Source organism: Notamacropus eugenii, chromosome 7, assembly GCF_028372415.1.
Source record: "Notamacropus eugenii isolate mMacEug1 chromosome 7, mMacEug1.pri_v2, whole genome shotgun sequence".
NCBI classification, from domain to species: domain Eukaryota; kingdom Metazoa; phylum Chordata; class Mammalia; order Diprotodontia; family Macropodidae; genus Notamacropus; species Notamacropus eugenii.
In genome coordinates, this window is record NC_092878.1 from 142,129,406 (window position 1) to 142,146,154 (window position 16,749).

At 37.0% G+C, this 16,749-nt stretch overlaps 1 protein-coding gene across 6 annotated transcripts in view; it reads right to left on the minus strand.

Moving 5' to 3' along the window:
- Window positions 1-10,939: 10,939 nt before the first annotated feature.
- Window positions 10,940-16,749, minus strand: part of NUDT9 (nudix hydrolase 9) — a 40,839-nt gene continuing 35,029 nt past the window's right edge. For 3 of the 6 annotated variants that reach the window (XM_072622463.1, XM_072622462.1, XM_072622461.1), the window contains exons 6-9: window positions 15,022-15,168; window positions 14,008-14,092; window positions 11,649-11,792; window positions 10,940-11,264 (exon numbers count right to left, since the gene is read on the minus strand). In XM_072622463.1, the coding sequence (XP_072478564.1) occupies window positions 11,158-11,264; window positions 11,649-11,792; window positions 14,008-14,092; window positions 15,022-15,168 (483 nt within the window). In that variant the 3' untranslated portion in view covers window positions 10,940-11,157. Of the gene's footprint in view, window positions 11,793-12,914; window positions 12,966-13,987; window positions 14,093-15,021; window positions 15,169-16,749 lie in introns of all 6 variants that reach the window. The other 3 variants (XR_011970078.1, XM_072622464.1, XM_072622465.1) reach the window with 3 other exon arrangements.

Sequence of the window (16,749 nt, forward strand, 5' to 3'; positions counted from 1 at the left end):
GGAACTAAATCTTTGAATGCACAAGTCAAAAACTAGCAAGGGTACTGTGTTAAAAGGGTATCTTGTTCCAATCCCCCTGACCACCAACCTTCCCCACCCCTTTCTAGTTAGAATGGTAAATTTATAAATAGTTTATAAGTTTATAAATTAAGAATAGTAAGAAGATTACAAAAGGAGCTGACTGTCCCCAAAATCAAAAGGGCACCATTTGCAAACTATCATATTATCAATGATAGTTTTTCAAAATATCATATATATCTAAAAATACATGTCTAAAAATATATATTTTAAAATATATATCTAAAAAGATATATTATCTAAAAATATGTATCTAAAAATATCATGTTATCTAAAAATATCATATATTATCTAAAAATCATATCCTGAGACTGTATGCTAAATCAGGGGAAAGCAGCTAGGTTTTGCTGTCAGAGTCTTTTGGTCTTATAGTATGTAAGGCTCAGATATGCTCTAGACACCCACAGGTAAGACCAGGAGAACCAGCAGAACACCCAATGGTGCTGACAACGAGAGGATGTGGATGTTAATGAACCAATCACCCCAAGGTGGCACAAATAAGAGTTAGTCTGTCCCCCACCAAACCCTATAAAAATGAGACCCCAAGCTCTTGCTCCTACCATCTGGGTCTTAGGTTGTCAAATACTCCCAACTCTAATCCATGGTTATATGACTCTCTGTGCCTCTCTTTCTCTCCATTCTCTTCCCCATGTTGTCTGCCCTCCTTACCCCTGTCACACCATCCCTGCCCCCATGCCTCTGAACTGCCCCCAACACCTTCTGTCACTTGTCTCTCTACTTTCCTGTGCCTGTTCATCTCTGCATTCTCTGTCACTTATTAAAGTATGATTGAAGTCTTACTCCCTGCTGCCATCATGGTCCTTCCTAGTAAGTACCCAAAGAACCAGGAGTGCCTGCCCCCATTTCATAATTTGATAAATTATTTAACAATTCAGGAACCTTAGTAGAGAAAAAGTTGAGTTTCCCAGTCTTCTGGGTCTAGTAGCAGCTATGGTTATTATTAACATGAAAAAAACTACAAAAATAACCTTCTTTGATAACCCTTTCATCATTAATATCAAACATCTCCATAAAACATAAACATATCTTCACCAAAGGTATTCATTATTGTCAAGGAGATTTAATGTAGAGTTCAAGTTGAAGAATGATTCTCTACTGATGTTGAAGGCTTCCAGATGTTCCTATTTGTAGACAATACTGTGATGGTGTCATCGAGGTATGTGACATTGTAAGGCCTATCAAATGAAATCCATAACCATAATTACTCAAAAGTGTTTGGCCTATGTACACAGGAAAAACCAATTCAAAAAAGATTGAGTATTGTTTAGACAGTGAGATATATACAGTGGGATAGATAGCCTAGAGAAGCTATCTGTCATTGTGGGTGAATATATACATATATACACAAACCTATGTATGTGATTTTACATTTACATAAATACATATGTGTGCATATGTGCATGCATATATAGAGACATACAAAGATATATAGGCACAGAGTCAAGCAGGAGGAGGAATGGAGTTTGGGATCTTGTTGATCCCTAAGGCAAGGACCCATGTGTTGAGTGTCACTAGAGGTGCTGTACAGCTGCATATCAGGGAGCACTAGTTCCCAAAGAACTGAGGTGGAGGGCCACTCAGAGGCAGTGGGGAAGTTCATAGTTAAGGATGAGGAACCTGAAATGCATTACATGCAAGGAATAATATAAGAAAAGTGTCACAAATGTTATAAAGGAAATGTATGAGTGAAAAAAAATGAGACCAACAGGAAGGAAAAGTGAGGAATGGATAAACCATGGGTGCTCTCTGGCGACCTTGTGAAATCAGGAAAAGGCAATAAAAGTCCCCATCACATTAGATGGACTTAGGGGAGTATGTGGATAAGAACTGCTCAAAATGGGGACAGTCATGGAGGCTCCTGAACTGCAGTGTTGGAAAGAAGGGAGGAATTGATGAGATCACAGATCCATTTGTGTACCAAGGATATGAATACACCCTAGGGCTGTAAAGATGGGAAGGCTTTGACTTCATAAACACTGAACTGCATGTGTCACATAGATGGAAATGTAACAGTTTCAGATGGGAAAAGGCATTTTTCTTGAATTCAGAAATGGAGTAGAACATTGGAGATAAACTAGAATACACTGTAAACTTAGCATCCCAGATGTATGTTGGGATAAGCATAAATTTCCAAAATCAACCACGTTCCACTACAGAATTCCATTTGCAAATGTGAAAATCTGGTTGATGTCTCAAAATGTATCAGATTTTAGTTGCGTATCTCTTAAGAATCACTAATTGGGTAAATAGGAACTTTACAGTGTTAAGATATTGTATTATACTGCACTGTATTGCATTATACTGTAACATATTAACTTTATTATGTTGCACTGTATTACATTATGTTATATTGTATCACATCATATTATATGAAAATCTCCCTTGAAAAGAGTTTAGCCACAAATTGTCATATTACTACAAGATAGTAACAGAAGATCTGTGTGATATGATATAAAGAACACTAGATTTGGAATAAAAATATCTACATTTGAAATGTGATTTTGCTACTTGCTTACCTGTATTATCTTCAGCCTCTTTAGAGGCAGCTAGGTGGTGCAGTGGATATACCACTGGACCTGAAGTCAGGAAGACTTGAGTTCAAGTCATCTTTTGTATTAGCTATGTGACCCAGGGCAAGTCACTTTAACTTGCCTCGCCTCAGTTTCCTTATCTGTAAAAGAGACAATAGCATCTACCTCCCAGGATAATTGTGAGGGTCAAATGAAATAGTTTTTGTAAAGCACTTTGTAAGCCTTAAAATATGACATAAATGCTAGCAATTATTATTATCTTTTTAAAAGGTCGTTCTAATTATGCTATACCTTATAAAATCAAACCCTAAGGATGATGTGGCTGGGAAATGTGCTTGGGACTGCATTTAAGTGAGGTAGACACTAGCTTTTATGAGAAACTGCGTCCAATCTAGGATTTTTTTATTTTATGACTGATAAAACCTGCTTGTAAACACAAAAAGGACTAAATATTGTTAAGCATCATTTATTTGCTCATGGATCCTGCCAACTTCCATTTTCGAAGGTACGTTTCAATGGTTCATACCTCCCTCTTGTGGCCATTTAGGGAGCACACGTGCTCTTCACATCCAGAAACAAAATGAGGAATTTTCTCAAGTGAGTGAGAGAATAAATGGTCCATTCGTTAAACTTGCTGTGGGGAAAATAACCTTTTTATTAAATCTTCAAAGATCCATTTTTTAAACATATATTTTTAAGCAAATAAACCATGAAGTAATTCTCACAAGTAGATGAGGGTTTCTCAAAGAATCAAGTTGGGGGAATTCAGTTCATTAGGCCAGATCTGCAGACCCCTAAAACAGAGATAGTGAAGCAGAGAAGACAGCAACTGCCCGCCAAGCCAGGAAGACCCAAGTTCAAGTCTTCCATCTGACACATATTAGCCTCGGGATTCTAAGAGAAATTCTAATTGAGAAATGTGGAAAACATTTAACAAAATAATAAAAATATAATACAACATAGATAATGCTAATTTGCAGTTTTCTAAGTTAAACCACCAGAGGGATCATTTTCTAGTTGAGTTTGACACCGTTGCTCTCAGACTAGAAGGTACAGAGAAGGAACCAACCTTTTCTGGTGGTTATAGCTTCTTCAATGAGGAACGTCATACCAATGAAATCACAGATCTAGTTCCCTTCCCTATCCTGCAGCACTGATACTTACATGTTCCCCTTTCATGAGGATACATGAGAAGAATGTTTTCAATTTGCCTTCTGACTCTCTCTTCTTCCCTCCCCAACTGTAGATGAGCTAATATGAACACAGTGGGGAAAAGGGCTTAATGAAGAATATGTCAGGGTAGTTATAAGAATAATTAATTTTCTGATCAGACACCAGGAAAAAATTCACAATTTGCTATGAGATACTGAAATGGGCCCAGAGGCCTGACCTGAGTGCACTGCCAGAAGAGTATTATAGGCTTTGACAGAAGGATAGGGCCTGACTATGGTTCCAGTAAAAGGCAGTAATGACTAGGCTTAGCTGGTTTCCCATTTTCTCCAATCCCCTTACTTTACAGAGCGGGAAAGAGGTTTTAAAGTGACAAATAAATCCTCTGATGGCAACTGAACAAAAACTGAACATGTAATAGGGCATTTTCTTTTTCCTGCCATAATACAATGAAAATTACATTCAATAAAAGGCCTTGGAAGCACAGATTAAACATAAATTGGACACTAAACAGCAATTCTAAAGAATGAGTGGATCAAAGAACAAATCATAAAAACAATCAATAATTTCATTAAAGAAAATGATAACAATGAGACAACATACCAAAATTTGTGAGATGCAGCTAAACAGTACTCAGGGGAAATTTTCTATCTCTAAACATTTTCATCAATCAATAAATGAGAGAAAGAAGAGATCAACAAACTGGGCAGGTAACTTAAAGAAAAAAACAGAAAAGTAACAAATTAAAAACCCCTACTTAAATATCAAAACAGAAATCCTGAAAAAAACCAAAGGAGAAATTAATGAAATCAAAAGTAAAAAGAGGCAGCAGTCAGAAGCAAAAAAGAGTCTTGAGAGGGGGACAGGATAAGAAAGAAAAGGGTACATATAAGAGAAGGGGATGGAGGGAAATACAGTTAGTAATCATAACTGTGAAAGTAAATGGTATGAACTCACCCATAAAATGGAAGCAGACTGAATGGATTAGAAGCTAGAACCCAACAATATGTTGTTCACTAGAAACACACTAGAAACTGAAAGATACACACAGAATTAAAATAAAGGGCTGGAATAGCTTCAAATTCAGCTGAAGTAAAAAAAAAGGCAGGGTAATATCATGATCTCACAGAAAAAAATAGACCTAATTAAAAGAGATAATCAGAGAAACTATATTTTGCTTTTAAAAAATAAAGGTATAATAGAAAATGGTTCAGTGGATAGTGTTAGGCCTGGAATCTGGAAGATTCATTTTCCTGAGTTAAAATCTGATCTTAGATCCTTACTTTCTATCTGTGTAACCCTGTTTGCCTTGGTTTTCTCATCTGTAAGATGAGCTGGAGAAGGAAAAGGCAAGCTACTCCAGTTAAGAAAACCCCAAATGGCATCATGAGGAGTCATTCACTACTGAACAGCAATGAACAAGAATTAGGAGTTGAAGATGCTCGTAAGCACCTGTTGCTCTGTTACCACTTCTCAGTATTTCACCAAAACCCACAGCTGCTTTTTCTCTATGTTAGCAAAGAATCTATATTAAAGTAGGTTTGAAACCAGCTGACCCCATTTTCACTCGAAATATTAGGTGAGAATGCATCTCAATCAATCAAGACTAGAGACTAGATGAGAAAAGTCTTTGAAAAACACTGGATAAAGTGGAATGGTGTCAGGAAGTCTATCTGAATAGAATGGAAAACTTGACCATATCTCCATGAATTGTCCATACATTTTCAAGAAAGTTGAGAAGGGAAGAAAAGAATTGGAACATGTGTCTTTCTAACACACCTCTGAAAAGCACGTTTAAAGTCAAGGGATCTGGGTTTGAATTCCAGTTTTTGTGACTTTAGATAAATCATTTCCTCCTTGGGCTTTACTTTCCTCATCAGTAAAATGATGGGGTTGGCTAAATGATTCCTAAAGTTGCCTCTAGCTTTAAGTCTTGTGGTCTATAACCTGAAGTGATAGGGAAGGATTCTGGGAGACTAAAACCTTAAAAGAAATCAGTTTTCTTTCCCTTTTTATTTTCCTTCTGATATATTACTTTTCATATTCAAAAAGGAAACTGTTATAATAACATACAACATTACTTAGTTATGTTAACAAATCTCAAGAACTCAGGGACCAAGTATGGTTCTCCCTCTGTTCTCACTTTCAATTTTAGAGCCAGAAATGGCTTTGCCCTGAAGGTTAAGTGACATGTCTAAAACCAGACTAGATTGTTGCAAAGCAGAGTCCCAGGCACCCAGTGCTCATCGACTGACTGATTGACTAGAACCCAAATCTCCTGATTCCTGGCCAAATTCTTTCCAGCATACTACGCAATTTAAACTAGAAAAAAATTCCAATGCATATTTTAAAAAAACTACCAAGATGACAATAATAATAATGATAACTGGCATTTATACGGCTTGCAAAGATCCTTACAAATATCTCAATTACTCCTCAGAATAACCGTAGCAAGTAGGTAGCTATTGTCCTCATTTTTACAGATGAGAAAACTGAGGCAGACAGAGATTAAGTGATTTGCCTAGGGTTACACAGCAACCAAGTACCTGAGGCTGGGTTCTGGACTCAGGTCTTCCTGACTCCAGGTCTAGCACTGCACCACCTAGAAAACCATCTTACAAGGGCATTATCCAAAACTTTGTCCCTAATCTTTTCTTCTTTCTTCCCTAGTAATCTTTTGTATGGCATATATGTGTATGTATGTATACACACATATGCATATGTATGTGTATACATGTGTGTATATACACACAAGTATATATATCACACACATATGCATATACATACACTTTTTTTCCTATCCCTGCTCTTTCTCTCAAGTTCTGTATGAACACAGGCTATAGCAATAACTATCTGGCAGTTTCACTGGTACCTCAAACTCAACATGTCCAAAATCCAACTTACTATCACCCAAAACCTATTCCTCCTTCCAAGTTCCTTTTTTCCATCAGGGGCGATCCCATTCACCTACTCTGCTGTGTTCAAAAGCCTTGGCACTATTTACATTTCCTTGATCTTTCAGTGCTCTCTCATTATCTCCTCACTTATATTGGGCACCAATTCCTGGTTATTTTTTTTGCCGCCATTTCCAGTGTAAAGGTAATTCTCTTTGGCAGAGAAAATAATCCAAAATTGAGTGGCTCTGCTTCCCTCTGGTTTGTCATCCTATCCACCTCCAGCCAAAACCCTCCCCTTTCTCCCCACAGAACTGAGAAAGCTTTAGAAGCATCAAGTGAGACAAAGAAGGGCAAAGCTAAGACACTTGTGCACAACTCTACAGAGAATCTGCCTGTGTAGGTCAGTGCTCACCTGGGACTGTATATACTACTTGGTATTGATTTGATTGAAATTGCAAACATCTCTATAAAAAGTGAACGGATGAGAATAAAAGAACCATGGTATCTCAGAGCTGAAAGGAGCCTCAGCAGCAGCTATTCACCCAGCCCAGTAGTGACTAAGAAGCCTCTCTACATCTCCAAATCCATCTTCGGCTGCAAGACCTCTGACAAGGGAGAAATTTCCAAGGCAGGCCATTCCACTTTTAGATAGCTCTAACTGCTATAAGGTTTTTCTTGTGCTAATGAGAAAAAAATTTTTTTTTTCAAAATTATGGTAGGAATGGTGCGTGAGAAATACCGAGCACATTAGTTAACTCGTATTTATCAAGTATGAATTTCAGAACAGATTTAGGTATGTAAGTTGTATGATTCTAATTTGGCTCTTTGAATCAGATACTGAAAGCAAGTTCTGCCTTTTCAGTACATACATTCAACTATTTATATGTTTTTGTAATAAACTTAGACCTTAATGAAGACTTGTGGTAAATCAAGGAAATTCGTTTTTAATGAAAGTTTAAGTAGAAGAATATTCTTTTTATCCTGCTTGCGGAGAGAGAAGCCTTGCCTTGGTCATCTGGATCTTCTTTCATTGTTTTCTTTCTATTACAAGCCTGCACAAAGCTGGGAATGAAATTCACAGGTCTTTTGTTAGGTAGAGCTTTTTTCTACGACCTAGGTAAATTCATTTCATATGAATGAATCTCAAAATGTTTTATTTTAGTTTAGTAATTCTTTTATTTTTTTCATTCTAAACTTGACAAACAACAAAGGACATATAAAACATGAATAACAAAGAGGATTGCATGTAAATCCATGAAGTTCAATTAGGTATGGCTTTTTTTTAAAAAACAAAAATAAAATTCAACACATGAAGTTCATTAGTTCATTACCTCCTTCTCAATTTCCTTCTCTTCTGCTCATTTTTTAAAATGTTTCAATAACTCACTTTCTCTTTTTGGCTTAATTATTGCTGATGCCCATTTTCACCCCTCTCCCCCCTCATGACCATTTGGGGGAAAACTACTATGATAAATAAACACAATTGAGAAATACAAATGCATACATTTGTCATGTGCTCCGTATTTCTCCACACCTTTTCTATCATAATTTTTAAAAGGAATTTTTTTCTCATTTGCACTAGTTTGATCTCCTATAATAACAGTTGCAAATCAGTAAATGAAAACTATTTACCTTAAAAAAATAAAAACTTAAACATTGTTCATACCTCCCAAACTGATCTTATCAAGCCATCAAACTTTCAGAAACTTCACCTTTTAGGTGAACTGGTGCTCTGTTCTGAAAATGTTAGCATCCAGGCACAATTTGTTCACATAAATCCCACCTAATATTAGCAGTAAAACATTTTTAGGAAGAAGTGGGAAGGCTAAAAAATGCCAGTTACTTAGAGAACTGTAATCAATCCAACTTATAACACAGGGCTTATGAAATATAAAATATACAGTAAGTCTTCTTTACACAGGATAAGTCAAAGTTAAAGTCTTTCTGGAAAAATGCTGAGTTTTTGAAGTTTTGCAGAAAAATTGAAAAAAGTTTTACCTTCGTTCTTGACCATTTTAAGATTCAGCATCAGATTGTGTCTATATTGGACAATGAATACTTGTTGAAGGGAGAAATAAAAATGAGCCTATAGCTCATAAATGAGTTTTTAGCAACTACAAAAACAATGTCTTTTTGCAAAGACACTATTTTAAATCAATTGGTTTGCTAAAAATTACATTTTTGTCCTGAAAAGGAGCCCCTTAGCATAATGAAACACTGATTCTACGAAAATGATAAGTATTGAATTATAACAACTTAAGCAAACTAGCATTTGCCGTTAAGGCAGTTATGTTTATACGAAAAAACCAAGAATTATTTTTAAGTGTTTGAAAACACAAGAAATACAAACATCTGCCTGTACCCCCCCTTCAGTTAATAAGGCAATATCAATCCATGAAAAATGCTTATTGGTGAAAATGGGACAGTTACATTTAAAGAAACTATCTATAACTGCATCATTATGGTTAACTTAGTATATTACATTAGCAACAAATGTTGTATCATAAATCCTAAGAAACTCATAACAATTAATCCCAGAGGAATACCACAGGAGATTATGAAAGCTATTCATTACAACTGATTTTAAGAACAAGTATTAATGATAAAGTGGTAGTGATGCTTTAACAGTAATTTCTTCTTAAAATATTTTTATGCAATTCTCCTGATTTGCAAATGGATCTGGAAATTTAAACTTACACTCCTAATGAAAATGTAGTTTACAGTAGAAAAAAATACCATTTGGCAGTCTTCAAGAGGTCAAGGAAAAACTCCATAATCCTGCAAAGTGTAAAGAATTTCTTCTTGGCAAAAAATAAAATCAAACCGTTTTGTAATCTTATGAAAATGTGTGTGTGTGTGTGTGTGTGTGTGTGTGTGTGTGTGCGTGTGTCCCTTAACAAGTCATTATGTCTTAGTTAACTATTACTCATTATTTTCCTTCCTTGTCAGAGTTTACCTAAACAAGTAAATATAGGCAACAAGTCATTCCAAAGTACTCTTCAGACTATTTTAAAGAAATTTGTATTTTAAAGACCTCTATCCAGCACGATGAAGAAGCAATGTCTTGTCCTCAAACAACTGCAGGCAACCTCCTTGTTCCATCAGTGGCTTCTTCCAAGATATTTAGGTCTTTTTTGTGGTAACCACAATGCACAAAGCCTCTACCAAATTAGACCCATGGTAGCAGACTTTCCCTCCTCCTTAAAAAAAAAAAAATCACTCCCTTTGACTCAAGTCCTAAGCTCTACCCTGGTCTCCTTTTCCCCAACATTTTCCCATGTGAACTGAACTAGTATAAGAAGAGGAAGTACAGATTTGTCTATGGAACAGAGGTTAACAATGATGTGTTACTATCCTAATTTAGAACTAGGGTTACAATTCCCAATGTTTTGAAAGGTGATTAATAGCTTTTAACAATGCAGATCTAGAGCTATGGATTGGATCTGTGATTTCATTGGTATTCAGTTAGGTAATGCGCTAAACCAGGCGTGGAGAATCTGTAGCATTCTAGATCCTTAAGTGCAGCCTTCTGACTGAATCCAAATTTCACAGAACAAATTCGAAAAGGGCTCAAGGCTGCAGGTTCCCCACTCAGAGCTAAACAGCACTTCAGAGGCTGGCAAAAGGCCTTCTATAACAGTATTTACAGAAAGTCACGTTCTAAACTCCAAACACCAAATTACAACTATATTTTTGGCAAACAGCTCATTTATAAGTTGAGGACTATCTGTATCATCAATAGCATAACCTGCTTGCCTTCCCACAGTATTTAAAATCCCTATTTGAAAAACAACCCCTCATGGATCCAGCACTACCTTTGGCCTTGATTCTAGGGATAAAGTTATGTTGAACAAACAAATGTCTAAGATCTACCTTTAGTCCTTAATTGATTTCAATTCCTTACTAGTGAGACAGGCTGGCGTAGAGGATAAAGTCCTGAAATTGGAGGGTAAAAGAGTCAATGTTTGTATTCCATTATCAGAAAGACACTCCTATGTGACCATAGTAAGTGCTTATTCACTCTGATTTCAAGTTTACTCATTTATAAAATGGTAATAACAGTGAAGATAGCATCTACCTCACAGGCTCGTAAAGATTAAATAAGACAGTACAGGAAAAGCATTTTGTAAACTTTAAAGTGCTAAATATGTAAACTAATATAATTACTAAACCATTTCAGTAATTTTAAGGTTGATTCATCATGTAAAAAACTGTATAGGGTGAAATAAAACATGACATCAATTTAAATTACTCAATTCCTAGACAAGTTTTTATTGAGAAGAATTGTCTAAAATGGAAACAATGTGAGCTCTGGTTCTCACCATTCACGAAAAGAATAACTAGAATTTTTTCATAAAATTGATCCTTTTAAAGTCAGGAATGCCCAGAAATGTTCAGTTCTTAAAAGCAGCTTCCACATGGTTACCCAAAGCTAAATTGAAGTAGATATACAAAAGGAATTAGGCTTTATTAGAAGACTCTCCAATGATGTCGCAGCAACACTCCAAGCTTCGAGTGCAGAAACAGCAAGAGGGAAGGAATGGCAGGAAAGAACCAGCCAACCCAGCTGGGAAGAAAGTGGAGAAGACGGTCATCAGGCACATATTCACTCAGTCAGTCACGTCTTTATTTAGGTCTGTAAGTCTCCAAAAAGCAGCAGTAACTTAATTTGGTTTAAGCCATGCCTAAATATAACATGTAGAGAAGACTACTTCTTACATTCCTCTTCTCCAACCCAGAAAGCTTTTCTTCTCTTTAAGCATCCACTCTATTTCTATCACACCCATGATGTAAACACACTCAAACACAATTTCAGAAATGAATAAAACCACCATCTCTCTAATTCTCTAACTCACATTCTGTGCCCTCCACCACTGTTCATCTGAAGACCTGAAATCTACATGGAGATTCTTCAGCCATCATCCATGGCAGCCCGGGGCTGAGTCCTCACCCCAGTGAGCTCCTCGCTTCTCAGCCACAAGTTTGATGAACTGGGAATGACTGGCATAAAGCTTGAGCTTGTCACTGATGTCCACCCATCTCACTTTCCCAGCATCATCTCCTGCTTCCAGAGCCAGATTATCCATTGTCTCACCTGATTATAAAACAAAAACTATCTTTAAAAAAGGCTAAGTACTTCTTTTTAAAATATAACCACACCTTTTTTCAAGCATTATTCTCAGAACTGAATTTCAATACTGGACAACGAGTGACTGACACCTAACGTATTATAGGTTAGTTAACTCCTACCTGCCTAAAAGACAGCACAGTACAAATGGAAAGACCGGATCAAATCTCAGTTCTAACACTAGGGGCAAGTCATTTCACTTCTCTGGGCCTCAGTTTCTAGTATTTATTACAGAGCATAAATATAAAATGAATCAATACAAATGCATCAGAGATCCTACATTTTCAATTAAATCCCTAAATAGAGATAAACCTGTTTAAAAAGCTATCATAAAGAAAAAACTTTTCTTTTTAGGCTACCTGTATATTCCAGCTCTTAATTATCCTTCGGAGTCTGCTTTAAGGAGGAAAATGGAAATATGCAAATAACTCACAAATGCCATTTTAAAGCGATCTCTCCCCTCCTAAATGTTTCTAAAATACTAGTTCTTAACTTTTTTTGTGTCATGGACACCTCTGGAAGTCTGATAAAGCTTAATACCACTGTGATTTGTGGCCTATCTTATTAATCAAAGGAAATGTTAAATTTCAGCTAGAGATTAGTGAAAATAAAGACAGGTTTTTCTTCCCAAAACAAGTTCACAGACTGCCTGAAAATCTATCTATGAACCCCTTGGTAAAGAGCCCCTGTTCTAAAGGGAATCCACCTCAGTGTTTTCTCTGTCCCTATCACATTCCAGTATCATATTTATTTGTGTATGTCTAGCCCCATATACATTTATGTGCGTCTCCCTTCCACCTCCCACTATTACTTCACATTTGCTCTATATAATCTCGTATTTATTTATCTTTCTAAGCACTGTTTCCCACAACAAAATGGAAGCTTCTTCCTATAGAGTCTTTGTGTTTCCAGGGCCTAGAACAACATGGACACATAGAATGTGCTAATAATGTTTGTTAAACGAAAGGGCTTCTTTTCTTCCCTCTAATTTTCTAATTAAAATTATAAAAGGTAAGTAAAAAAGAGATGTGGAAAATGGGAGTCCCGAAAAAATCAAGTTAGTTTTTATAAAGAAAACAAAGTATTTACATTTTACCATGACAAATCCTCACAGGCTGAGAACAAGGAATCTGCTCCTTCCTGCAACACATCATTTTTTAAAATTACCCTATTTATTTTGTAATTCTGTGTCAAATATTTGCTCCAGAACACAAGCCACTGTTAAGCTTGGTAAGAAGTCATTTTGATAGAAAAATAGGCTTCTTGAGGGCAGGAAGGGACTATTTCATTTTTGTATCTAACGCTTAGCACGATGCTTGCCACATAATAGGTACATAAATAATGTTTGTGAATTAATGACAATGGTGCTTACTGGCAATAAGAGTGGTATCTTACACCTGTACACAGAAAACTTTTCACTTTTAAAAGCACTTTCGTATGGATTGCCTCATGTGAGCTCATGGCTCATAGTTCAGTAGATAGGTCTCTAAACAGGAGACAATAGGACCCAGAAAGGTTAATTTACTTTTTTGTGTGATGAGACAGTATCAAAATTAGGATTTGAAACCAGAATATCTGATGCCTAGTCCTATATTCCTTCCAGAATAATTTACCCAGATAAATTTTACCATATTTCATTATTTAAATATTAAATGTAGATACAAAAGTTATTCACTGGTGGTTGGAATTTCCCTCACACCATTTTCATTAACAGATTTAATTGAGATCCATGAAAAAAATCAGCTTTTATTAACCCCTAAATGTCAGTTTTAATTTTCTTACAGCACTTATGGTATTAACATCTTGAAGCTTACTCTAGCATAAGGAATTATATACTTTGCTTGTCCCAGATCACTTTAACCCTCTGAGCTAATGGGGCACAAACTAAAATGTTAAGTACTACAAGAGTCCAGGCATTAGGTCCATTTCCCATGCGGCCCTTATTCATTCCATGACCACTGGGAGAACCTCTAGTCTTGGTCAAGTACTGAACCAAAAAAAACAATAAAAAACACGGTCCCATGAGGAAACATTTAAGTATGTGAAACAAATTCCTCCCTAATACTGAGAAAACTCTTAAGTTCTGTTGTCTAATTAGGACAATAATATAAAAGACAGCAGGTTATTAATATAATGCCTACAACAAGAAAGGTATTTGGTACATGTTAACGAGATGCTCTACCCGTTTCATCGTGATAGTTCACAGCTTCTGTCTCCATCCATGCATTATCAGTGTTTCGAGGATCATCCACATATCCTTTATAAACCTGGCAAGAAAGGAAATAGGTAATAAAATTTGCCAAACAGATGAAAAGAGTAAATTAGGCCTGGATAGAAAAATTAATAATCAGGCCAGTTCAAATTCAAGAAAAAATGTGATTTAAGAATTGTTTAAAGTTTTACATTTTTAAAATGCAAAATAACTTGTCAATTCAGTGGCTTAAGATGAATGAATGGATATACATAGTTACCTCTCAATAACTCTTAAGAGTTTAACAATACAGGAAATGAAAATCTTCACAATTCAGTCTCTACTAATTTCTGCAATCGGTGTGGTTCAGATAGAGGCTGTATGCTTAAAAAGTGCCCCACTTTATATGTATTCTATGCACATAACTTAGAGGAAGGCAGAAAGCTGTTCTTTCTATATACAGCCCATACTGTAACGGTTACACATTCTGAGTGGGAGAAAGCTATATGACAAACAGTGGCCCTAGACATTTGGAGAATACTACGGAAGAGACATCAAGAAACCATAAAGGATGGAAAAAGCAAGAGATCTAAGAAAGCAGCAAAATCAGGGCACAAGTTAGGGGAAAGTATCACTTTATTGGACTATGACAGAAACCAGAGGAAAAACTAGTTTAAGAGATATAAGACTTTTGGTTTTGAGCTGGAGTTAGGAGAGGACCTTGATTAGGTTCACAACAGTTGTGTTGTGAACCAGAGAGTTGTGCCTGATCATATTTAAACATAACCTTATTTTTCTTAAGAACTTTGGGAAATGTCCCTGGGAATGGAAATTACTCTAAATTTCAGTAACCTAAAACAACTAAAAATTTCAGCTAAGTTTAGAGAGACTTATCACAGTAAGATGATCTCTAGAAACTTTTCAAGTCTATAAGATGCCTGTGGGAATCCAGGGCAGAAGCCTTCCTTTGCTAACACACAGAAGATGCTCACTAATGTTTCTCACCACTAAATGTTCTTGGCTGAAGAGTTTGTGGAGCTGCTCCTCCATCTCCTGCTTCTCAGCACTGGATTTCTGTAAGGAGTTCATAGCTTCTTCACCAAACTCTCGTTTTAACGTAGCACTGATTTTCTCTCCTGGATCCACCATCCCCTAAGAAACATGTAAGAAAGTATATCTGAGTATCTCTCTCTATCTAACATGTATGTTTTTACATATCAAAATCTAGGGGTACAGACACAATCACATTTCCTGAGGGCAGAGACTATTATCCTTCTGTCCTCGGTGCATTAGATTCTGGATGGCTAGTTGATTTTAGAACACAGCTCTATAAAAATCCTGTCAAGTAGTAAATGAGCTTACCAGGGGAAGGTTACTTGATCAATGTGAAAAGTTTATGTATGGGGTGGTGAGTTTTTGTCTGAGATACTGCATTTCCCCACAGAGGGGTATGACTATCTCAATGGAAGCACCAAGGATGACTTCATTAGTTCAGAACCAATTCTTTGTGCCAGACCTGTAACAGGGAGTCTTTCTCTAATAGCCTCCTTTCCCCCCACCTCCTTCTTCTTTTCTCAGAAGACAGACCACAGAGCAGAAGAGTCAATAGCCAGTTTGAGTTCAGGAGCTTGGAGTTAGAGAGACCTGAATTCAAATCCTGTCACTTTAAACTTACCAGCTGTGTGACCCCAGGTGAGGTCTAACCTGGGCAAGCTGCAAGGAAATCTCTAGAACATATATCAACTTAGTCATACATGTTTTAGTATATAAAGTTTTCCAAGCTGAAAAAAAATCACAGCTCCTTCCCAGCCTTGTGGTTTGGAGGTGATCGTCTCAGTCTCTGATATGTAAGCTCTGGAGGCCCTAAGACTTCGAGTGTGGGCCCAGAAACGAACTTTGTCTCTATCATCTGAGGCTCATGACTACCAGGCTAGATACAAGGTAAGGAGTGTTGTTGCCGAAAGAATCTCATTAAAGACAGGAAGGTATTGTGATGAGAAAAGACAATAATTAAATATCATGCATCTTTTCAAAATACTCAGGAAGCATCACAGCCCATCTGCTTTGGCTGAAGATTTCTGAGCAGAGGGGTTACATGATCAGACCTGTGCAGCAGGAATATAATCTGGCTGCTCTGTGGACAGAAATGACTCCAGAGAGACAGACAGGACAGAACAACCAGGAACCTACAGCAGAAAGCCAGTCAGGCAAGAAGGGATCAGGGCCCGTACCACAGTGGGGACTGTGTAAGTAAAGAAGGGCAAAGAGGTGAGCGCTATCGTGGAGGCAGGAGGAGGAGGAGGAGGACTGGTCCGAGAGGGCAGAGCAGAAGAGAGAATCAAAGATGACTTCAGGTTGTGCACTACATGCACCATCACTAGATCTAACAAGTCTGGAGGAGGGATGGCCAGTTTGAGATGCCATGGAGATATCCAGAGAGAAATATGTAACAGTTAGCACAAGACTAAAGCTCAGCAAAGATGTCAGAAAAAGATCTATAGAGTTTGAAGGAAATGAGAGCCGACTCCATGAGAACTAATCACTAAGAGGACATAAAGAAAGAAGCAGAAAAGAGTCCAGAAAAAAAGAGCTTTGGGGGAGAGGAGAGAAAGGATGACCAGCAAAAGAAGGGTCAGACATGAGAGCAGAAGGAAGAGCAGAGGGAGAGAAGCAAAGACACCAGAAGGACAGAGTGGCAGACAGTGTGAGCATCTGGAGAGAGATGGGGCAGCA